Source organism: Erinaceus europaeus, chromosome 14, assembly GCF_950295315.1.
Source record: "Erinaceus europaeus chromosome 14, mEriEur2.1, whole genome shotgun sequence".
Taxonomy (NCBI): domain Eukaryota; kingdom Metazoa; phylum Chordata; class Mammalia; order Eulipotyphla; family Erinaceidae; genus Erinaceus; species Erinaceus europaeus.
The window spans coordinates 29,368,154-29,392,846 of record NC_080175.1 but is presented as its reverse complement, the minus strand read 5'-3'; the positions used below and the strand labels follow the sequence as shown (position 1 = coordinate 29,392,846).

The 24,693-nt window shown below is 43.9% G+C and overlaps 2 protein-coding genes across 7 annotated transcripts in view; one reads left to right on the top strand and one right to left on the bottom strand.

Annotated features, from left to right (window-relative positions):
• The window catches only part of ABCC2 (ATP binding cassette subfamily C member 2), a 102,018-nt gene extending 91,432 nt beyond the window's left edge, over positions 1–10,586 (top strand). For both annotated transcript variants that reach the window (XM_007530262.3, XM_060171497.1), the window contains 2 exons: positions 124–318; positions 8,814–10,586. In XM_007530262.3, coding sequence (XP_007530324.1) covers positions 124–318; positions 8,814–8,946 — 328 coding nt within the window. In that variant the 3' untranslated portion in view covers positions 8,947–10,586. The remainder of the gene's footprint in view (positions 1–123; positions 319–8,813) is intronic.
• A 655-nt stretch (positions 10,587–11,241) lies between these two features.
• Positions 11,242–24,693, bottom strand: part of DNMBP (dynamin binding protein) — a 135,595-nt gene continuing 122,143 nt past the window's right edge. For all 5 annotated transcript variants that reach the window (XM_007530263.3, XM_060171494.1, XM_060171493.1 and 2 more), the window contains 4 exons: positions 22,525–22,704; positions 17,190–17,388; positions 14,309–14,856; positions 11,242–12,853 (listed from right to left, as the gene is read on the bottom strand). In XM_007530263.3, coding sequence (XP_007530325.1) covers positions 12,668–12,853; positions 14,309–14,856; positions 17,190–17,388; positions 22,525–22,704 — 1,113 coding nt within the window. In that variant the 3' untranslated portion in view covers positions 11,242–12,667. The remainder of the gene's footprint in view (positions 12,854–14,308; positions 14,857–17,189; positions 17,389–22,524; positions 22,705–24,693) is intronic.

The following is a 24,693-nucleotide window of genomic DNA, read 5'->3' as shown; positions in this document are numbered from 1 at the left end:
GGGGGAAAATTTAAGAGCTTTGAAATCAGGACATAAAAAGTGCCTTCCCCCCCCCCCCCATCCCAGGGGCTATTATGCCCTGGGCCCTAGGGGCTAATGTTTGGTTTATTCCATTTATTGCAGCATAGGGCAGAGGCAGCTACTGTGTCTGGCTAGAGCTCTGCTTCGGAAATCCAAGATTCTGATCATGGACGAGGCCACTGCTGCAGTGGATCTGGAGACAGACCACCTCATCCAGACCACCATCCAAAGCGAGTTCTCCCACTGCACAGTCATCACCATCGCCCACAGACTGCACACCATCATGGACTGTGACAAGTGAGTCGGGGTGGAAGAGCACTACAGACGTAGTTTAACCCTTTGCCAACAGCAGTAGCCGAGAGACAACCCACAGCAGAAGGACTGACCACCATTATTCTTGCTGATGAAGAAACCGAGTCCAAGAGATTTCAAGTACTCGTCATCCTAATAAATGTCAGCAGGGCTAAGGGCACTGTCTGGAGGGTGAAATGGGAAGTTAGGCTGATTAACAAAATAAGGGGATAGTTGGTGGCACACTGGGTTAAGAGCCCATGTTAACAAAATAAGGGGAGGTGGAGATCCAAACCTCAGGTAGCAGATCTTTTGTGGTTGCTGGGGCTTCACTGCTCTGGACCAACATCTTCAGATAAAGAGAGACAGTGAGAGGACCCAGGCAGTGGCACACCTGGTTAAGTACACACATTACAGTGCACAGAGACCCAGGTTCAAGCCCCTGGTCCCCACTAGGGGAAGCTTCACAAGTGCTGAAGCAGTGCTGTAGGTGTCTTTCTGTCTCCCTCTCTATCACCCCTCCCCTCTCAATGTCTGTCACTATCTAATAATAAAACAAGGTGCTATAGATTAGATATTTTAAGAAATAAAAAATTAAGAGAGAAAGACAACAGCACCAAAGCATCATCTAGTTGGGGCTGGGCTCGAACCTACTTCACTTGCAGGATAAAGCAGGAGCACTGTCCAGGTGAGTCATTTTACTGACCTGTTGAGTGGCAGATTTTGACCACAAATCTTCCCTATCCACATGGGTCTCAGCTGTCTTTTGTCCCTTCCAATTCTGACTTTCATGTTTATGGTAGGGGTAATATTGGCATTCTTTGAACCTGGGGAGAATAAGACTTTTCTTTGTCTTTTTTTAATTACCAGAGCACTGCTCAGTTCTGGCTGATGGTGGTGTGGGCGACTGAACCTAGGACTTTGGAGCCTCAGGCATGAGAGTCTCTTTGCAGAACTATTTTTTTTTTAATTTTTTTTTATTAAAGAAAGGATTAATTAACAAAACCATAGGGTAGGAGGGGTACAACTCCACACAATTCCCACCGCCCAATCTCCATATCCCACCCCCTCCCCCGATAGCTTTCCCATTCTCTATCCCTCTGGGAGCATGGACCCAGGGTCATTGAGGGTTGCAGAAGGTAGAAGGTCTGGCTTCTGTAATTGCTTCCTCGCTGAACATGGGCGTTGACTGGTCGGTCCATACTCCCAGTCTGCCTCTCTCTTTCCCTAGTAGGATGGGTCTCTGGGGAAGCTGAGCTCCAGGACACACTGGTGGTGTCTTCAATCCAGGGAAGTCTGGCCGGCATCCTGATGACACCTGGAACCCGGTGACTGAAAAGAGAGTTAACATACAAAGCCAAACAGATTGTTGAGCAATCATGGACCCAAAGCTTGGAAAAGTGGAGAGGAAGTATTAGGGAGGTACTCACTGCAAACTCTAGTATACTTCTGCTTTCTTACTTTGGTGCCATACTCCAAACTCAGTCAATTTCTGCTTTGCGTTTCTACTTCTTTTTTTTTTTTTTTACATGCATAACATTCCCCAGATTCCCATTTAGCAATACCACCCCACTATTTCATTCATCATTTTTCATGGACCTGTATTCTCCCCACCCACCCACCCACCTCAGAGTCTTTTACTTTGGTGTAATACTCCAATTCCATTTCAGGTTTGACTTGTGTTTTCTTTTCTAATCTTGTTTTTCAACTTCGGCCTGAGAGTGAGATCATCCCATATTCATCCTTCTGTTTCTGACTTATTTCATTCAACATGATTTTTTCAAGGTCCATCCAAGATCGGCTGAAAACGGTGAAGTCACCATTTTTTACAGCTGAGTAGTATTCCATTGTGTATATATACCACAACTTGCTCAGCCACTCATCTGTTGTTGGACACCTGGGTTGTTTCCAGGTTTTGGCTATTACAAATTGTGCTGCCAAGAACATATGTGTACACAGATCTTTTTGGATGGATGTGTTGGGTTCCTTAGGATATATCCCCAGGAGGGGAATTGCAGGGTCATAGGGTAGGTCCATTTCTAGCCTTCTGAGAGTTCTCCAGACTGCTCTCCACAGAGGTTGGACCAATTAACATTCCCACCAGCAGTGCAGGAGGGTTCCTTTGACCCCACACCCTCTCCAGCATTTGCTGCTGTTACCTTTTCTGATGTGTGACATTCTCACAGGAGTGAAGTGATATCTCATTGTTGTCTTGATTTGCATTTCTCTGACAATCAGAGACTTGGAGCATTTTTTCATGTGTTTCTCGGCCTTTTGGATCTCTTCTGTGGTGAATATTCTGTCCAATTCCTCCCCCCATTTTTGGATGGGGTTATTTGTTGTCTTGTTGTTGAGTCTGGTAAGCTCTTTATATATGTTGGTTATTAAACTCTTATCTGATGTATGGCATGTAAAGATCTTCTCCCATTCTGTGAGGGGTCTCTTGATTTGGGTAGTGGTTTCTTTTGCTGTGAAGAAGCTTTTTAATTTGATGTAGTCCCATAGGTTTATACTTGCCTTAGTCTTCCTTGTAATTGGATTCGTTTCATTGAAAATGTCTTTAAAATTTATGCGGAAAAAAGTTCTTCCAATATTTTCCTCTAAGTATCTGATAGTTTCTGGTCTAACATCCAAGTCCTTGATCCACTTGGAATTTACTTTTGTATTTGGTGAAATACAGTGATTCAGCTTCATTCTTCTGCATGTTTCAACCCATTGTTTCCAACACCATTTGTTGAAGAGACTCTGCTTCCCCCATATAATATTCTGGGCCCCTTTGTCAAAGATTAGATGTCCATAGGTGTGGGGCCTCATTTCTGGGCTCTCAATTCTATTCCACTGGTCAGTGTGTCTGTTCATGTTCCAGTACCAAGCAGTTTTGATGACAATGGCCCTATAATATAGTTTGAGATCTGGCAGTGTGATGCCTCCGGTTCTGTTCTTTTTTCTCAAGATTGTTTTGGCAATTCTAGGTCTTTTCTGGTTCCAGATAAACATTTGTAGCATTTGTTCTATTCTCCTAAAAAATGTGCTTGGGATCTTGATGGGGATAGCATTAAATTTGTAGATGGCTCTGGGTAATATATTCATTTTGATGATGTTAATTCTTCCAACCCATGAGCATGGAATATCTTTCCACTTCTTTGTGTCTTTTTCAATTTCTTTGAGTAGTGACTCATAATTTTCAGTATACAAGTCTTTCACTTCTTTGGTTAGGTTTATTCCTAGATATTTTATTGTTTTTGTTGTTATAGAAAAAGGAACTGATTTCTGGATTTCAATTTCTTCTAACTTAGTGTTTGCATAGAGGAATGCCACTGACTTTTGAATGTTAATTTTATAGCCTGACACATTACTGTATTGCCTGATGATTTCCAAAAGCTTCTTGCTAGATTCCTTAGGTTTTTCCATGTATACTATCATGTCATCTGCAAATAAGGAGAGTTTGACTTCTTCTCTTCCAATCTGTATTCCTTTAATTCCTTGCTCCTGCCTGATTGCTATGGCAAGAACTTCCAACACTATGTTCAATAGTAATGGTGATAGTGGGCAGCCCTGTCTAGTACCTGATCTGAGGGGAAATGCTTCCAGTTTTTCACCATTGAGTATGATGTTGGCTGTAGGTTTGCTATATATAGACTCCACTATCTTCAGGAATTTTCCATCTATTCCTATTTTTTGTAGTGTTTTGATCATAAAGGGATGTTGTATTTTGTCAAAGGCTTTCTCTGCATCTATTGATATGACCATGTGGTTTTTGGTCTTGCTTTTGTTGATGTGGTGGATCACATTGATTGATTTACGTATATTAAACCAACCTTGCATGCCTGGGATAAACCCCACTTGGTCATGATGAACAATTTTTTTGATATACTGCTGTATCCGGTTGGCTAGAATTTTGTTCAATATTTTCGCATCTATGTTCATCAGAGATATTGGTCTGTAGTTTTCTTTTTTGGTTGTGTCCCTGTCTGCTTTTGGTATCAGGGTGATGTTGGCTTCATAGAAGCTGGCAGGGAGTATTCCAGTGTCTTCAATCTTCTGGAAGACTTTTAAAAGTAGAGGTATTAGTTCTTCTTTGAAAGTTTTGTAGAATTCATTTGTAAAACCATCTGGTCCAGGACTTTTATTTTTGGGAAGATTTTTGATAACTGTTTCAATTTCATTAGCTGTGATGGGCCTGTTCATGTTATCCACTTCCTCTTTACTTAGTTTTGGAAGTTGGTAGGTATCTAGGAAATCATTCATTTCTTCCAGGTTCTCTAGCTTGGTGGCATATAGTTGTTCATAGAAGCCTCGCATGATATGTTGAATTTCTGCAGTGTCTGTTGTGATATCTCCTCTTTCATTTACTATCCGATTTATTTGGGTCTTCTCCCTTTTTGGTTTTGTGAGTCTGGCTAAAGGTTTGTCGATTTTGTTTACTCTTTCGAAGAACCAACATTTACTTTCATTGATCTTTTGTATGGTTTTCCTATTCTCAATGTTATTTATTTCTGCCCTAACTTTAGTAATTTCTGTCCTTCTGGTTGCTTTAGGGTTCCTTTGTTGTTCTTCTTCTAGGTCTTTAAGATGTGCAATCAGGCTGTTTATTTGTGCCTTTTCTTGTTTCCTAATGTGTGCTTGTATAGCTATGAACTTCCCTCTTAGGACTGCTTTAGCTGTGTCCCAAATATTTTGATAGCTTGTGTCTTCATTTTCATTGAACTCTCGAAACATTTTGATTTCTTCCTTGATTTCCTCTTTGACCCAGAAGTTGTTAAGAAGTGTACTGTTGAGCTTCCACATTTTGGTACTGTTACTAATCTTTTGTTGATTGTTAAGTGTTAGTTTAATTCCACTGTGGTCTGAGAAGATGCTTGGGATGATTTCAGTGCTCTTGAATAGGCTGATGCTGTCTTTGTGGCCTAACATATGGTCTATCCTTGAGAATGATCCATGTGGATTTGAGTAAAATGTGTATTCCAGTTTCTTGGGATGAATGACTCTGAAAATGTCCAATAGTTCTAGTTTATCTATCTCTTCATTTAGCTCCCTTATGTCTTTACTGATTTTCTTCCTGGATGATCTGTCAAGTTGAGAGAGTGGGGTGTTGAAGTCCCCTACTATGATTGTGTTACTGTTAATATATTGCTGTAGCTCTTTCAGTAGAAGTTTGATGTATTTAGATGGCTTCTTATTGGGTGCATAGATATTAATAATTGTTAAGTCCTCTTGATTGACTGATCCTCTGAGCATTAAGTAGTGTCCATTCCTATCTTTTTTAATCTTATCTATTTTAAAGTCTATCATGTCAGATATGAGAATAGCTGTTCCTGCCCTTTTTTGTGGGCCATTGGCTTGAATGATAGTTTTCCATCCTTTCACTTTAAGTCTGTGTTTGTCTTGTTGCGTTAGGTGAGTTTCCTGTAGACAACATATTGTTGGGTTGTGTTTTCTGATCCATCTTCCTACTCTGTGTCTTTTAATAGGTGAATTCAGGCCATTCACATTTATTGATATCAAAGATTGAAGATATTTTAACGCCATTCTTGTAGAGTTTTAGAGTGTTTTGATATATGTTCTATTTGTGGTGGTCTGGTTGTTTATAGGAAACCTTTCAGAACTTCTTTCAAGGCAGGCTTGGTGATGGTTGCTTCCTTCAACTGTTGCTTGTCTGAGAAGGTTTTGATGCTTCCATCTAGTCTGAATGTCAGTCTAGCAGGATATAGTATTCTTGGCTGAAAGCCTTTCTCATTGAGCACTCGATAGATATCTTGCCATTCTCTTCTGGCCTGTAGTGTTTGTATGGAGAAGTCTGCTGCTAATCTTATGGGTTTTCCTTTGTAGGTGACTCTTTGTTTTTCTCTTGCAGCCTTGAGGATCCTTTCTTTATCCTTATTCCTTTCCAATCTAAGTATGACATGTCTTGGTGTCTTTAGGTCTGGGTTAATTCTGTTTGGGACCCTCTGGGCTTCTTGAATCTTTATGTCTTTGGTGTTGTCTAGACTAGAGAAATTTTCAGCTATTATGGCCTGGAGAACGCTTTCTTCCTCCCCTTCTCTTTCTTCCTCTGGTAAGCCAATAATGCGTATATTGTTTCTTTTGAAGTCATTCCATAGGACTCTGTTGTTGTTTTCAGCACCTCTTAATCTCTTTTTGAGATCTCTTACTTCTTTTTTAGTTGTCTCTAATTCATCCTCAATCTTGCTAATTCTGTCTTCAGCCTCATTGATTCTATTCTCTCTGCCCTCTACTGCTTTCTGGAGTTCATCTATTTTGTTGCCCTGCTCTGATACTGTTTTAGCTTGTTCAGCTAGTTGCCTTCTTAGCTCAGCAATTTCAGCTTTCAGCTCTCTAATAACCATGAGATTATTAGAATTTTCTTCCATATTCTCATTTGTTGTTCCTGCAGTTCTGATTACAATTTTTTCAAATTCTTTACTCACTCCTGTTATTATTTCCTTAGCTAATGTTTGGATGTTGAACTCGTTGTTTTGTGCTTCGCCCTCTGGAGGACTTTTAGCTGGACTCTTGTCCTGGTTCGAGTCTCCATTATTTTTTCTTGTTGTTTTAACCATTTTATATAAGTTAACAGTTTTTTCAATCCCTGAGTTGGAGTTCAGTGGTGTAAAAGCCTTTTTTTTTTCCCCTGTAGGCTATGGTAGCCTGAGGGCTTTTAAACTATCAATAGGCTTCTTGGCTTAATCAATGACTCCTGACCAAGAGATAAAGCAGGGTGTGGCAGAGATAATCCAGTGGTTATGCAAAGAGACTTTCACAGCCCTTCAGCTATGCCACCGAGGTATAGGTCTTCTCCTGAGTTTCCCGGTTAGATCTCTGTGCCCTGGTGTCCCTCCCTGTTGCTGCTCCAGATTCTGAGGGTAGTAGCAATGGAGACTCAAAGTTGTATTTGGTGAGTCTCTGGGGAGTCCTTTCCTCCCTTCAGCTGTCCCCTTGTTGGTGGAGCAGACTGGAGGTGGTGTCTCCACTGACAAACTGTCGAACTGTTAGCAGTCACTTAATCTCTCCTTAGGCCCCTCTCTCCTCTCTGTCACCAGCCACGTGTGTTTGTACTCACGGGTGATTTACTGGGTTTCTGTGGTCATTCTAGTCCTGTCTTGTTTCGGTCCGGGTGGTCTCCTTTGGTATTCCTAGTTGATCCAGGAGAGGAGAGGAGAGGAGAGAAAGCGATCTGCTGCTCGTAGCTCCGCCTCCGGAAGTCGAATCTCTTTGCAGAACTATTAATGCTATCTCCCCCCGCCCAGAATAAGACTTTTCTCACCCAGGGAAGAACCCTATATTAACTAATGTAGATTTAAGCAATGCATTTTTTTTTAAATTAACAAACTTGGTAAATGGTCTCACACTATATAATTCTGCTACTTGAGTTTGTTTTATTTATTTTTTTTTGCCTTGGGTTATCACTGGGGATTGATGCCTACACTACAAACCCACTGCTCCTGGTGACTATTTCTGTTTTATAGGATAGGGCAGAGAGGAATTGAGAGAAGAGGAGAAAGTAGAGAGGGAGAAAGACACCTGCAGACTTGCTTCACCACTTGTGAAGTGACCCCCCCCCCCCCCCGCAGGTGGGGAGCCAGGGGCTTGAACTGGGATCCATGTGCTGGTCTTGATTTATTTATTTATTTTTAGATTTTATTTACTTATGAGAAAGGTAGGAGGAGAAAGAACCAGACATCATTCTGGCACATGTGCTGTTGGGGATCAAATTCGGGACCTCATGCTTGAGAGTCCAAAGCTATCACTGCGCCACCTCCCAGACCACTCGGTTGATTTTTATACATGGAATCCATCCATCATAATGCAGGTGGCTAGGGTCCATTCACTGTCACTGCTTTGTAGATTTGTATGCATATATTACCAGCCAGTCCTGGCATTCATAAAAATGTCAAGATTCAAGATGCTTTTTTTTTTTTGCCTCCAAGGTTACTGTCGGGGCTTGGTGCCGGCATCACAAATCCAGTGCTCCTGGTGGCCACTTTTTTCCCCTTTTCTCCTTTTTTAAAATATTTATTTATTCCCTTTTGTTGCCCTTGTTTTTTATTGTTGTAGCTATTATTGATGTCATCGTTGCTGGATAGGACAGAGAGAAATGGAGAGAGGAGGGGAAGACAGAAAAGGGGAGAGAAAGACAGACACCTGCAGACCTGCTTCACTGCCTGTGAGGCAACTCCCCTGCAGGTGGGGAGCCAGGGGCTTGAACTGGGATCCTTACGCTGGTCCTTGCACTTTGTGCCACGTGCTTACCCCGCTGCGCTACGGCTCGACTCCCCTTCTTCTTTTATTATTATTATTATTTAGTCATTTTATAGGACAGAGAGAAATTGAGAGTGGAGGGAGAGATGAAGAAGGGGAGAGAAAGAACATTCCCACAGTAGGTGGGGTGCGGGGACTCGAACTCAGGTCCTTGCGCATAGTACTGTGTGCACTTAGCTGGGTGCACCACCACCTGAATCCTGCTGCTTTCTAAAATGTTGATCTTTTCTTCCTTGTTTCAGGATAATGGTCCTAGACAGTGGGAAGATTGTACAGTATGACAGCCCTGAGGAACTGCTGAAAAAACCAGGCCCCTTTTATTTTATGGCCAAGGAAGCTGGCATTGAAAACACGAATAGCAGCACATCATTCTGACCACAAGCCCCATGGCTTAGAAGAATATCAGCATCATTCCTTATTTAACTGTGTGTGTGTGTGCGCGCGCGTGCGCGTGTGCATGCATGTTTAAAGACTAGTGCCTGAATACTCCTGTACCCACTACCCAAGTTAAGGAAGTGTTACCAGAGGCATCTAAACCTCCTTGATGGTCCCATTTCGATCTCACCTCTTGGCTAACCACCCACCCTACTCAAGATAAAAACAACTCTGAATCTTGTGCTAATTATTTCCATACTTCCCATTTTAGTTTGACCTTTTTGTATCTATCCAAAGTGTACTTTTGGAAAAGATTTCTGTGACTGACTATACTGCATGCATATTCTTTTATGATTTGGTTCTTCTGTTTAGTGTTACATCTGTGCTTTGCACCATGTGCGCTTAACCCACTGCGCTACTGCCCGACTCCCTTAGTGTTACTCCCTTAGTGTTACATCTGAGACTCATCCACGCTCATGAGGTTGGCTCTTCCTCACTGCTTTGTAGTGTGACAGTATGCAAACATGCTACAGTTGGTCTATTTTAACACTGGTCAGCAGTATAATTATGTTTCTTTTCCCCTCTACCGTGAACAATGCTGTGAGGATTCAGGTACTGAAATTCTGAGATACACATTTAAGTTTCTTCAGGGCATAACATAGGAATGGGGGTTGGACATGTTCATACGCATGTACTAAGTAATGACTTTTTCTTTGCCTCCAGGGTTATTGCTGGGGCTCAGTGCCTACACTATGAATCCACTGCTCCTCTGACCATTTTTCAAGTTTTTTGGATAGTACAGAGAAAAATTGAGAGGGGAAGGGAAAGTAGAGAGGGAGAGAGAAAAATAGACACCTGCAGACATGCTTCACTGCTTGTGAGGCAACTCCCCTGCAGGTAGGGAGCTGAGGGCTCAAACTGGGATCCTTATGAGGGTTCTTACATTTCTTATTATAAGAAAGAGTTTAATCTACATTACAGTGCACAAGGACCCAGGTTCAAGTCCCTGGTCCCTACCTGCAGGGGAAAGCTTTGTGAGTGGTCAAGCAGGGCTGCAGGTGTCTCTCTATCTTCCCCTTCCCCTCTGAATTTGTCTCTGTCCAATAATAAATTAAGATAGTGGTCTGGAGGTGACACAGTGGATGAAGCATTGGATTCTCAACCATGAGGTCCCAAGTTCAATCCCTGGGAGCACATGTACCAGAGTCATGTCTGGTTCTTTCTCTCTTTCCTCCAATCATTCTCATGAATAAATAAATAAATAATAAATAAATAAGATAATGAGTTAAGAAGGGGCCGGGTGGTGGTGCACCTGGCTGAGCGCACGTCACAGTGTACAAGGAGACGATGCACCAGTGCTCATGCGTTCTACTAGCTGAACCATCTCCCAGTCCTGCTATCCCTATTTCAGATAAGGAAGCTGAGGGACTGTTTAGTAAACTGCCAAGGTCAATAAGCTTTCAAGCATCAGAAGCCAGAAAGACTGACTCCATAACAAGGGGTAAAGACTTGAGAGCTTACAGCCCTAGTTTTAAATGTAGAATCCATCAAAAATGTGGTATGTGACTTGGGCAAATCATACTAGCACTGGAACTCATTTTCCTACTTCATAAAGTAAAAGCACTGGCCTTGATAACCTGGTTTTTTGTTGTTGTTGTTTGTTTTTTATTATCTTTATTTATTGGATAAAGACAGCCAGAAATCGAGAGGGCATGGGGAGATAGAGAAGGAGAGACACCTGCAGCACTGCTTCACCACTCGCGAAGCTTTCCCCCAGCAGGTGGGGACCAGGGGCTTGAACCTGGGTCCTCACACATTGTAACATGTGCACTCAACCAGGTGCACCACCACCCAGCCCCCAAAAACCTGTTTCTTTCCCCTAGTCTGTGTATTCAACATCCTTAACACCCAACAATTCTTTACTGTCATCCATACAATGTCCTCATCCCCTTTCTGTCGGTGCCTCTGTCACTTCTCCCCCCTCCTCTGTGCTCCATCCTTGTTCCAACCTCCCTGGGTGACCTTGTTAATCTTTAGTGCATCCATTTCCACATTTGTAACATGAGAAAATACTCATGTTAGGAATTCCAGCTAGAGAGATTTCGGCAATTCTGTACACAGAGCAACATCTTTTGACAAAGTGAATCAATTTCTTCAGTTGGTCTCTCTCATTTAGAAGCTGGACACCACTGCCCTGTCAAGAAGGTATCCCCTAGAAAGCCTAGACTAAGGCTCAGGCTAAACACTGAAAGAAGTCAAGAAAAAACAAAAAACAAAAAAAAAAACCCACTCATGGCACTTATAAATGTTTTTATTTATAAAATAGCTACTTAAATATAAACATCTGCAAATATAAACACTATTCACAAGACACTTGCACTGCTGCCTTCTGAATAGCAGAACAGGTGTCTCTCCGGCTCAGAGGGATCCTAAGGCCAAAAGTGCACTTGAAGGAGCAGGGGTTGTTAAGGTGATTCTTGAGTTCCTTTCTTTAGACTAAATCCAGGCTTGAGGTGATCCAAAGTAGGCTCCATTTCAGGGGAAGGTCTTAAGAACACAAGCCCTACTCAAATCTAATTTTCTGGGGGAAACTCTTCATGTGGCAGTAACAAGTATATTCCCAAGGCCAAAGAGAGAGAGGTATGACCAAGCACTCTAGGATCTGTTTGTCTTAGACTAGTCTCAGAAGCATGGAGGCTGGAGGTGAAACAGAAAATGCTTATTTCCAAATCTAAGACAAGCTACTGCTTATCCCAACTCAAATAAGACACACGTCCTGTGTTCTGTGGCTGTGGATAGTCTGCATGCTTGAATGGAGGAGAGAGCATCCAGTCTGTCACCTGACTGGACTGGTTTTGGCTCACTGCAGAACCAATCCTTTCAATAGAATGGTGGAACACTGATCTTGGTCACCTAGGAAAACCCATTGGCTACTGAGTTGTAAAGAGGAGCAGGACCATGTAGTGTAGGGAGAGTGCATAAGGGAGAGAAGTATAGGCGACTATACCTCAGAGGGAAGAGAATTGTTCAGGAGAAGGTTGAAAGAAAATAAAGACCCTCAAAACTTTTTCCAAGAAGAAGAAAGAACAGTTGAATTTTTCATAAGCCAACCTGGAAATGCAGCGAAATAAAAAAGATCGCAGATGGTAATGTGATATAATGGTAAATTAAAAAAACTAGAGATTGTGTGTGTATACACGTGTATGCGTGTACACATGTGCACTAGGCAGTGGCACTTTGAAACATTAGATTTGGTTCAGTCTTGAAAAACTCCTTTCCACATAAGACACATCCCAAAAGGGCTCCCAGATAATTCTCTTCATCGAAGTCAGTTACTAGTCGGTTGAATATGAGCCATGGGGCCACCCTACAGACAATATGGTACAACCAAAGCCAACATCTTCTAGCATACACAGAATACTGATCTTCTGACTGGAAAGGTCTCATTTCCAAAGTCTTGCCTCAGAATTTGCCTCTCTTCTCATGGGCTCGGGATTTTTTTTTCAAGTCCAGGACCCACTCCAAATTCTAGAAATTCTAATGAGCATCAAAGCAGACAACCTAGTCAAGGAGAACAGGGCTTCTCTGGTGCCCTACCCTGCCTGGTCAAGCAGTGTGGACAGGGCCTGGGCCTTGGGAGCAGGCGCCCTTCCTGTGGACCACCAGAACCCTTCAGGAGAAGGACAGCGCAGGCAGCAGGTACGTAGCAGGCAGGACACACTCAGGTGTACTCAGCTTTGCGGATGTAATTGGATGGGACGTAGCCCTCCTTCCCATTGACTTCAGCCAGCCACCACTCTGTGTTTCCCATAACATCTTTAAACTCCAGGATCTTGAGCTTCTGGTTGGCTGACACACTCAGTTCGTTCGGGTTCCGTGCCTTAAAGGTGTAGACAGCAAAATAGACCTGTGTGAGAAAGCAAATGAGACAGGAAGTGGGAAAGTGCTTGGAGCGCTGCTGCCCAATAGAACTTCCTGTGGAGATGGTGGCGATGGCCTCTTTCTGCACCGTGTAAAGTTCCAGTCACACGTGGCTACCCGAGTTGCCTTAATGGGGAAGAAGGAACTTCCAGTCAATATGGAAGATGGATGAGGATACCCTCCCACACTCCAAATACAGAAATTCTGAATTCAGAAACAAAACAACAGGGGGCCAGGTGGTGGCTCACCTGGTTGAGTGTACATGTTACAACTTGCAAAGACCCAGGTTCAAGCCCCCTGGCCCCTACCTGCGGTGAGAAAGCTTTGCGAGTGGTAAAGCAGGGCTGCAGGTGTCTCTCTATCCCCACCCCATTCTCTCAATTTCTGGCTGTCTCTATCCATAATATAATAATAATAATAATAATAATAATAACAATAAAAAAGAAACAAAACAACAGCAGCAACTAAACAATAAATACCTGAAGAAAAGGATCATTCTCTCTCCCAACATATATTAGAATGTGGGTCAGGCAGGGGAGACAGAATAATGGTTATGCAAAGAGACTTTCATGCCTGAGGCTCCAAGGTCTCAGGTTCAATTCCTAGCACCAGTATCTCCTATATGTATCTTTCAAAAAAGAAGAAACGGGAGGGGAGAGCTGCGGTGGTACACCAGGTTAAGCACACATAGTATGAAGCATAAGGACCCGTGCAAGGATCAAGGTTTGAGCCTCCGCTCCCTACCTGCAGGGAGGATGGCTTCACAAGCGGTAAAGCAGGTCTGCAGGTGTCTTTCTCTCTCCCTATCTTTCCCTTCCCTCTCAATTTCTCTCTAGCCTATCCAAACAATTGAAAAAATTTGCCACAGGAGCAGTGGATTCATAGTGCAGGCACCAAACCCCAGCAACAACCTTGAAGGCAAAAAATAAAACAAAACAAACAAACAAAAAACTGGTCCTCTGGAATTCAGAGTTTGCCAGAGGCAAACATCTTAAGCAAAGACATGACTGGATCCCGCCTCCCATTGTTGTATTAAAACACACATGGAAACTAATTGCTTCTTAGAGTGAGCAGAGGCAGCAAGTGGAGGATTCTCGACAGAGAATCCAGGTGTCAAGTGTGGTTTTGAGATATGCAGGTTAGAGCCAGAGAGACAGCTCACCAGGTAAGGTGGGCAGCATAGCTCAGGTGCTCAGGTTCAAGCCCTGGCAGCACAGGGCAGGTACTATGGAATCTCTCCTTCTGTCCCTTTTTGAATGAAAAAGTGGCTTGGAGTGGTGAAATCATGCGTGGATGAGGCCTGGGTCCATACATAGGTTATGTGCACTTGTAGATCTGACGTCTCTGGGGGCATCTGCAGAATCCCAGGACCTAGGCTGAGCAGTGTGTCAGGGTTTGAAGGGTGGCTGGAGGGGTCGCTCAGGTGACCAGGAGCACTTACCTGGTTGCCTTCTGTCTCACTGCCCTCTGGCTCCTTGCTTTTGTCCTCCAGAGGTTGGGCTGCCCTTGCACACGCTCTAGCGAGGTCTCTGCTGTGCCCCTGTTGCCCTGTTCCAGAGTAACCAACCATTTCTGGATGCCTGGAGTTCCGCTGGCTCCTTGGGGTGGGCGCGGGCCGGCTAACATCTCTGGGGGTGTCTGCAAAGTCCCAGGGCTGGGGCTGGGCAGTGGTGTCAGGATCTGAAGGGTGTCTGGAAGAGCTGCTCTCAGAACTGCCTGAGTTTAAGGATGTAGTGAGAAGTCCCTGGTCAAACTCCTTCAACGGAGAGTCCTCTAGAGGCTGCTTCTGACAAGGCCCTGAGGTAAAGGTCACAGCCATACTGCTGGGGTTGACAGTCAGGGTGCTGCTGCTGTTCTGCCGAGGGAACCTGGGTGAGGCGCTGTTGTGCTCTGACTCATTGGAGGAGTGGCTGCCAACAGAGGCGTCAGAGTGGCTGCGCCGGGCATTGTAGGGCCGCAGGAAGGAGCTGTACACAAAGCCTTTGGTGACTGCAGGGAAGAAAAGCAACTATTAAGAGCTGGGGGGGGGGAGATGCAGGAGGGCAGTGGTGCACCCTGTTGGGCTCACATATCACCCAGATCAAGCCTTCTCCTTGCTTCTCTCCTGCAGGAAGGACACTTCGTGAGTGGTGGAGCAGGTCTGCAGGTGTCGTCCACTCCCTCCATATATATCCCTCCCCTCTCAATTTCTCTCTGTCCTAGCAAAATAAAATAGAAAAAAGTAACCACCAGGAACTGTGGGTTTGTAGTGCTTGCACCAAGCCCCAGTAATAACCCTGATAGCAGTAAAAAAATTAAATTAATAAAATAAACAAATTAATAATAAAAGCTGCGAACAAAAAAAAAGGAGGGAACAGAGAAGAAATTGGATTTAAAAAATGTTATATGAGGGGGCTGGGTGGTGGCGCACCTGGTTAAGTGCACACCCTACAGTGCGAAAGGACTCAGGTTCAAGCCCCTGGTTCCCACCTGCAGAGGGAAAGCTTCACAAGTGCTGACACAGGGCTGCAGGTGCTCTGATCAAACAAATAAACAACAACAACAATAACAACAAAAAATATTCCGGACCAGTGGTGGTGCACCTGGTTGAGCGTATGTGTTACAATGCACAAGGTCCCGGGTTCAAGCCCCTGGTCCCCACCTGTTGGGGGAAAGCGTCAGGAATGGTGAAGCAGGGCCGCAGGTGTCTCTCTGTCTCTCCCTCTCTATCATCCCCTTCCCTCTCAATTTCTGGCTGTCTCTATCCAATCAATAAATGTTATATGATAGGATAAAAAACTGAGAGGGAAAGCGGGGGGGGGGGGACACCTGCTGCCCTGCTTCACCACTCCCAAAGCTCCCCTTCTGTAGGTGGTCCCTGGGAGCTTGAACCTGGGCCCTTGCATTACTGCCTGGCCATGGTTTGTGTGTTTTAAGTAATCATAATTTTTAAAATCCTTTCTTTCTGCCAGAGCACTGCTCAGCTCTGGCTTATAGTGGTGCCAGGGATTGAACCTGGGAGCTCTGAACCTCTGGTATGAGAGTCTATTGCATACTCTGCTGTGCTAGCTTCCTGGCTTGAAACTAGGGGTCAAGAGCTAGGCCAACAGTGAGGCATGAAATAGGATTCCCAGTGACTAAACAGTCCGCCCGGGGATACAGTGCAGGTGGGAGAGAGGGAACTCTGCTGCTGCCTGCCAGCTCCTTTCTGCTATAACCTCAGGAAAGATAAGTGATGGAGTCCCGTCCGTGAGCCCCCCTCCCCACCAAAATCAAGACAAGGGTCAAAGTAATGACCACAGGCTTGAGAATAAGCACATGAGGAAAATTTAATTGGATGTCTGACTAGTGGAAACAAAGGCTGCAGGAGAGACTTAACTAAGCGCATGTTCAGACACACTAGTTTTATTACAGGAATTCTAAAAACCCTGCCATGTGGCCAGCAGATGGCGTAGTGGATAAGATATTTGTCTCAGGGAGTTGGGCTAAGTGCCGGTGGCACAAAGTGCAAGGACCACTGCAGTAAGGATCCCAGTTCAAGCAGGGTCTGCAGGTGTCTGTCTTTGTTTTCCCCTCTTTGTCTTCCCCTCCTCTCTCCATTTCTCTCTGTCCTATCCAACAACAACGACATCAATAACAACAATAATAATCACAACAACGATAAAACAAGGGAAAATTTTAAAAGAGAAAATAAAATAAAATAAAAATTGTACCTGCCCTTATCCATTTCCGGGGGGGGGGGGGGGGCGCTGTGAGGTGTTTTTTAGTTATTCCTAAATAGCCATGAAATAGAACCATCTATAAGGGGGTGGGGTCAGAATATGACAACTCAAAAACCCCTTTCTTCCAGGTTTTAAATCCACATACTCACAGAAACATTTGCAGGATGTGGAAGAGGGCAGCATGCTTTATGGCTCGCTCAAAACAGGCCAAAAGGCAGGAGACTTGGCAAGGAGGGGCCGGGTGGTGGTGCAGCTGTTGTACTCCAGGACCCAGGTTCAAGCCCTCGCTCCCTGAGTGGTGAGACAGTATTGCCAGTCTCTCTTTCCTTCTCTCCCTGCTCAATTCCACTCTGTCCCTATCCAATAAATAATATAATATTTTTCAAAATGCCTTAAAAAATAAAAAGCAAAGGAGCGGAGTTTCCTCTAGAATTTGTAAAAACAAAAACCAAAGCAGGTTTTCTATCACTGATGACTTGGGTGTTGCACACTTAGAACTACATATTACTTTGACCAAAGACTCTCTCTTTTAACTTTTCCCGGCCTACACAGGACTTGAGTCTGAGAAAAATCTCTCTTCCTCATTTAGAGTCACGTGAGGCTGATGTCTGACATTCTTACCTCCATTGTCAATGAGCCAGCGGTTCCGACTGCCCATAGGGTCCTTTTTTTTTATCACCCCCACCAGGTCACCTTCCAGGAGAGAGACATCTAAGTCTTGAGCAGCATTGAAGTTCCGTTCTGCTTGGAAAAGTTTTTCTGGGGGGTACCTTGCCAGAAGGGAGGCCCGGAGTTCTTCTGTCTGCAGCATGTAACTGGGCTGAAGCACACACCGACACCATGAACAGGGTGGCCCTCGGCCACTGCCCCGCCATCAGAGTCAGTCACAGAGAGAGGCCAGTGACCACCAGCAGCTGACCACACCCATCAGATGTGCCGCAGCCAGTCACTGTGGCTGGGTAAATAACAATCTGTCATGTTTTGAAACTTTTTATAGCAATTAAGAGAAATACCACACACACTAAGTTTTACATCTTAGAAAACAAAGATTCTAACAAAGAATCAAGTTTTAACTGTCACTTAGGGTAGGGGAGGTAGCTCAGAATAGAAGAGCTGAAGGTCGAAGGCCCCAGGTTCAATTCATACACCACCAGCTACCTGAACTCCACAGTGCTTTAATTTCTCATTTGCTTTAAAAGATAATTTTTAGGTGGTGGGTTATTCCAAAGTAAAGGACTCGGGTCCTTTCAGGTCCTGGTGCATGATGGTAGTGGTAAGAGTGTCCTGCAGTCCACTAGGGAAAAATAGAAGCCGGCTGGGGTTTGTATCAACCTGCCAATGCCCATTCCCAGCAGAGAAGCAATAACATTACAGAAGCCAGAACTGCAGCCCATAAAGAATGTTGGTCCAGGTCCAGGAGGTGGCGGCAAAAGGGGAAAAAAAAAAAAAATTTTGATCCTACTCCCGAGGGGATGTTAGGGGACGATGTTAGGGGACGTTAGGGGACGATGACCAAAGGGCTCTGAACTCTAATTCCATCAGGACCCAGAGAGAGAAGAGGAAAGAAAAAAAAAAAAAAAAGAAGAGGGAAGGACATTCAGAAGTAGTAGGTGTGACTTTTCTGTCTTCCCCTCCTCTCTTTATTTCTCTCTGTCCTATCCAACAATAACAACAATAAAAAGGGGGGGCAACAAAAGGGAATATTAAAAAAAAGGGGGGCAGAGGGTAGATAGCATAATGGTTATACAAAGAGAATCTCATGACTGAGGCTCCAAAGTCCCTGGTTCAGTTCTCTATACCACCATAAGCCAGAACTGAGTAGTGCTCTGGTCAAAAAAATAAATAAATAAAATTAGAGAGAAAGAAAAAACAGGGTCCTGAATCAGGGAGTCTGAGATTCCAGAACAGACACGATGGGCCTGGACCTCGAATAAACCCCTCTCTCCATTGCTACCGGTCATTTCTATCAGGAACAACACAACAGACCCCTTTGTGGGCCCCCATAGGACCTTGCTCTCAACTTGGATCAACAACGGTAGAGAATGTTACATCTTCCGAAGGGAGGCTGGACAACATACTCTATGTTCCACTAGAGGAAGATGGGTCGATACTGGGGCAGCTTGGAATGTTCCTACTGATGACCACAGAATGTGAGCTCAGATATACAGGGATGCAGAGGTCACATAGGCTCCTAAGCTAAATATGGGCCTCAGGTCACATCAAATCAATGGGGTTTACAGTCAACAATATTTATACCCCTTTCCCATATTAGGGAGCTACTCTCTTCCCTGATCCAGCTTTCTGGTCCTTTTTCCATCCATGACATCATCTTCCCAGACAACTTGGATCCACCTGCATATCAGATTTCAGGCTCAGGGGCAAAAAGAAACAAAACAAACAAAAAAACCTAGTATAGCCACAGGCCCTTTGGAATTTAACTAAAATATGCCTACTAGCTATCTACAAAATGGAGGACCCCCTAACTCTTCATCTGAACTATTCCAGCCCTTAGGTCCATGATTGGTCAACAATTTGTTTGGCTTTGTGTGTTAACTCTCTTCAACCACCAGGTTCCAGATGCTAGCATGATGCCAACCAGACTTCCCTGGACAGACAACCCCACCAGTGTGTCCTGGAGCCCCGATTCCCCAGAGCCCTTCCCCACTAGGGAAAGAGAGAGGCAGGCTGGACATGTGGATCGACCTGTCAACGCCCATGTTCAGCGGGGAAGCAATTACAGAAGCCAGACTTTCCACCTTCTGCATCCCACAATGACCTTGGGTCCATACTCCCAGAGGGTTAAAGAATAGGAAAGCTATCAGGGGAAGGGATGGGATACAGAGTTCTGGTCGTGGGAATTCTGTGGAGTTGTACCCCTCATCCCATGGCTTAGTCAATGTTTCCTTTTTATAAATAAAAAATTTTAAATGAATAAATAAATAAAAAGAGAAGGCAGGGCCATAGAAATAAAATGGACAAAAAAAAAAAAATACACACACTGTGGGCGGGGGTATATAACATAATAGTTATACAAAGAGCCTGAGGCTCCAAAGTCCCAGGTTTAATCCCCTGCACCACCATAAACCAGAGCTGAACAGTGTTCTGGTAAGAAAGAAAGAAAGAAAGAAAGAAAGAAAGAAAGAAAGAAAGAAAGAAAGAAAGAAAGAAAGAGAAAGAAAGAAAGAAAGAAGAAAAAGAAAAGTAAATGTAGATAGTTATAGAAATAATAGTCAACCCACATCTGTGACCTTGGAGAACTAATCCAGTTTCCAAGGCAGGGACTGGGGACACAGAACTCTGGTGGTGGAAAATGTATGGCATTATATACCCCTATTATCTCATAATTTTGCAAATCAATATTAAATCATTAATAATTTTTTAAATAGTGTTTTGCAGAAACTTGAGAAATTTTACACATGTATCAACAACTGTATTTATTAGGGGCTGGGCATTGGTGCACCTGGCTGAGTACACACATTACAATGTGCAAGGACTTGGGTTCAAGCCTCTGGTCCCCACCTACAGCAGGAGAAGCTTCACTAGCAGTAAAGCAGGGCTGCAAGCTCTCTCTTTCCTCTATCTTCCCTTCCCTCTTGATTTCTCTCTGCCTGACCAAATTAATAAATAAATAAAAATTAAAAGTAAATGCTGAAGAGGGGATTGTGCTTAGTGAAGTAAGTGAAAGACAACTCCCAGATGATTTCACTTCTGTGTGGGATATAGAAAACTTAAATACATGAATTTTATGAGAAAAAAAAAAGTCAACCCCTATCTATGACCTTGGGAGAATTATGGTGGTTAGGGGCACAGAACTTTGGTAGAGGGAATGGTGTGGAACTATACCCCTATAATTACTATTCTGTAAATCACTTAAAAAAAAAGATGCAAAAAATCAAACTCAAGATATCAAGAATTACTAGATCATCTTTGTCTTGCTATCTGAATCCAGACAGTAAAAATTTCTTCACTTCCTTCATCAATACAAACAGTCACAAAAATAAGAAAAAGTAAAAGCAACAAATTTGATTCCTTCATTTAACACAGGATTCATTAATGTCTATGGGATTTTATGGGGCAAAAAATATAAGCAAAGACAGGTTCGACTTTTAGATTACATAGCCATATAATCTGACATATGTCACCTTTCTTCTCAAAGCAAAGCCCAAGGGCTGGCATAAGGATCCCGGTTCGAGCCTCCGGTTACCCACCTGCAGGGGAGTTGCTTCACAGGTGGTGAAGCAGGTCTGCAGGTGTCTATCTTTCTCTCCTCCTCTCTGTCTTCACCCTCCTCTCTCTCTTTTTTAAAAAATATTTTATTTATTTATTTATTTATTAATGAGAAAGATAGGAGGAGAGAGAGAAAGAACCAGACATCTTTTTGGAACATGTGCTGCGGGGATTGAACTCAGGACCTCATGTTTGAGAGTCCTTTATCCACTCTACCACTGCTTTATCCACTGTGCCACCTCCTGGACCACTTCCCCATCTCTCTTGATTTCTCTTTGTCCTATCCAACAACAACAACATCAATAATAACTATAATAATAAAACAACAAGGACAACAAAAGGGAATAAATAAATATTAATAAAATAAATTAAACCCTAACTCCATTTAAAAACCTAACTCCATGTGAGAAAGCTGCCAATCATGAACTGCAGTGACTTTTACTATGTAATCGGAAGTAGGAAGATTTAGAGGAAACGTCATGCCTAATTAACTGACCAGAGCTTTAACATCAATACTGAAGCAACAATGCCTTTCAGAGGGCACTGGAACAGCGTGGTGGCCACTCTTAGGGACAGCAGACACACTAGGACGCTCAGCAACAGCAGTGATTGAGTCGCTGATAGATGAGAACACAAGACACTTTATTCTCCATTTAGCATATATATAAAATAGCTAAGCTGCTATTAAACTGACCTGGAGAGGCTGTGGTGGGTCCAACAATATTGGTAACAATCTAGGCTGTTTACTCAAACGGCAATTTCCAAGTGCTTTACATATGCTAAGTCCGCAATGAACATATAATTAGGTGGTGCAGCGGATAAAGTGTGTACTGTGATACAGAGTTTACTACTCAAGCATGAAGGCCTAATGTGGTCCCCAGCACAGCATGTGTCAGTCTGGTGCTCTGGTTCTCTCTCTTTCTCATAAGTAAATACATAAATAATTTTTTAAAATATTTATTATTGGATCAAGACAGACAGCAATTGAGAGGGGGAGGGGAGAAAGAAGGAAAGAGAGGGGCCGGGGGTGGGGTGGGTGGCGTATGTGGTTGAGCGTGCATGTTCTAATGCACAAGAACCTGGCTCAACCACCTGGTCCCCATCTATAGAGAGAAAGAAAGGATCACGAGTGGTGAAGCAGGTCTGCAGGTGTCTGTCACTCTCCCTTTCTCTATCCAATAAATAAATAAAGATAGTTTAAAAATTAAAAGAGAGAAGGAGGGAGGAAGAGGAAAAGACAGGCCAGGGGCTTGAGCCCATGAGCCCAGGTCCTTGCACACTATAGTGTGTGCACTTAACTCGGTGCACCACTGCCTGGTCCCAATAAGTTAATTTTTTAAAAAATATTTATTTATTCCCTTTTGTTGCCCTTGTTTTATTATTGTAGTTACTATTGTTGTTATTGATGTTGTTGTTGTTGGATAGGACAGAGAGAAATGGAGAGAGGAGGGGAAGACAGAGAGGGGGAGAGAAAGACAGACACCTACAGACCTGCTTCAACACTTGTGAAGTGACTCCCCAGCAGGTGATGAGCCAGGGGCTTGAACCTGGATCCTTACACCCGTCCTTGCACTTTGTGCTGTGTGCACTTACCTGCTGCGTTACCACTCAACTCTCGTAAATTGATTTTAAAAATAGTGAAGAGAAGGAGAGAGAGAGAGAGAGAGAATGAATGCAAGCTGGTCTGGGAGCTGGACACATCCGCCACCCGAGACTCTCCTCTACTCACCATGCCCAGAAGTGGCTTCCGAGTAGACTGGCGGTCTATGGTTTTCCTTTCAAATGACCTCTTGGTAGCTGGAAGGGACTCTGGGAAGAAGGTGAAAACCTGGAGTTGCTGCAGAACTCTGCTGTGCTCTTCGTGGAAGATGGCGATGAGGTTTCCCTCCCTGCCAGCAACTTTGAGTAACTGCAGTCCATGGGAAGGGCAGAGAGAGGGGAGAACAGAATGTGAGGAAAGATATCAGGACCCACAAAGCTTCATCAAAACCAAATGGGAGCTTCCATTAAGCTGCAGTTAGTCCACTCTAAGTCCCCAACCCTGCACCCTGCAGCAAGGGACAAAGCTCTCAGTGGCAGAGATAGCAGGCCACATTGGCTGGTTCCTCAGAGATGCTCATGATGGAAAGACGGTCATTTAAAAGTCACAGGTTTCACTAGTTTGAAGGGACATATGCACTCCTATGTTCATAGCTGTATTATTGCCAATAGCAAAAGAGTGGAAGCAACCTAAATGCCCACCAACAGGTGACTGGCTAAAGAAGTTATAGGATTCTCTCCACTGTCATTGGTCATCTCCATCAGGAACAACATAATGGACCCCTTTGTGGCCCCCACAGGATCTTTCTCTCAATGTGGATCAACAATGATAGGGAATGTTTCATTCTCTGAAGGGAGGCTGGAAAACATACTCTACCCACCCAAGGAAGACGGGTCCTGAAATTAGTGCAGCCTGGAATGTTCCTAGCCATGACCACAGAATGTGAGCTCAGACCTACAGGGATGCAGAGGTTACACAAGTTCCTGTGCTGAATATGGGCCCCAGATCAAATCAATGGGGTTTACAGTCAACAATACTTATATACTTTTCCCGTATTTGGGAGCTACTCTCTTCCCTGATCCAGCTTTCTAGTCCTTTTTTCCAACTATGACAGCATCTCCCCAGAAAATACCTTGGGTCCACCTGCATGTTAGCTGTTAGATTCAAGCAAAAACTAGTAAAGTTTTTTTGTGTGTGTGGCCCCTTGGAATATACCTAAAACAGACCTACTAGCTTTTTCCAGAGACCCCAAATCTCATCTGCAAATCCTTGCCTTTAGGTTCATGATTAAGCAACAATTTGTTCTGCTTTACATCTTAACTCTTTTTCAGCCACCAGGTTCCACATGCTATCATGATGCCAACCAGACTTCCCTGGGCAGACGACCCCACCAATGTGTCCTGGAGCCCCACCTCCCCAGACCCCTGACCCACTAAGGGAAGAGAGAGAGGCTGGGAGTATGGATTGACCCTGCCAATGCTCATGTTCATCGGAGAAGCAATCACAGAAAGAAGCCAGACCTTCCACCTTCTGCACCCCATAATGATCCTGGGTCCATACTCCCAGAGGGATAAAGAATAGAAAAGCTTCCAAGAGAGGGGACTGGATATGGAGTTCTGGAGGTGGCAACTGTGTGGAACTTTACCCCTCTTATCTTATGGTCTTTTCAATATTTCCATTTTATAATAAAAATTAGAATAAAGGGAGTTGGGCAGTAGCACAGCAGGTTAAGTGCATGTGGCCCAAAGCGGAAGGACAGCGTGAGGATCCTGGTTTGAGCCCCCGGCTCCCCACCTGCAGGGGAGTCACTTCACAGGAGGTGAAGCATGTCTGCAGGTGTCTATCTTTCTTTTTCCCTCTGTCTTCCCCTCCTCTCTCCATTTCTCTCTGTCCTATCCAACAACAACAATAATAACTACAACAATAAAACAACAAGGGCAACAAAAGGGAATACGTAAATAAATATTTAAAAAAAGAATTGTGAGAAGTGGGAGTCAGGCAGTAGCGCAGTGGGTTAAGTGCACGTGGCGCAAAGCGCAAAGACCACGGTAAGGATTCCGGTTCGAGCACCCGGCTTCCCACCTGCAGGGGAGTCGCTTCACAGGCAGTGAAGCAGGTCTGCAAGTCTGTCTTTCTCTCCTCCTCTCTGTCATCCCCATCTCTCTCGATTTCCCTCTGTCCTATCCAACAATGACAACATCAATAACAACAATAACTATAATAATAAAACAACAAGGGCAACAAAAGGGAATAAATACTTTTTTTTTTCATTTCTTTCTTTTATTTTGCCTGCCACCTCTCCATCTGGGAGGCCAAGGGTATGACTGCTGGTGGGTGGTAACAGGCAAACAGTGGGCA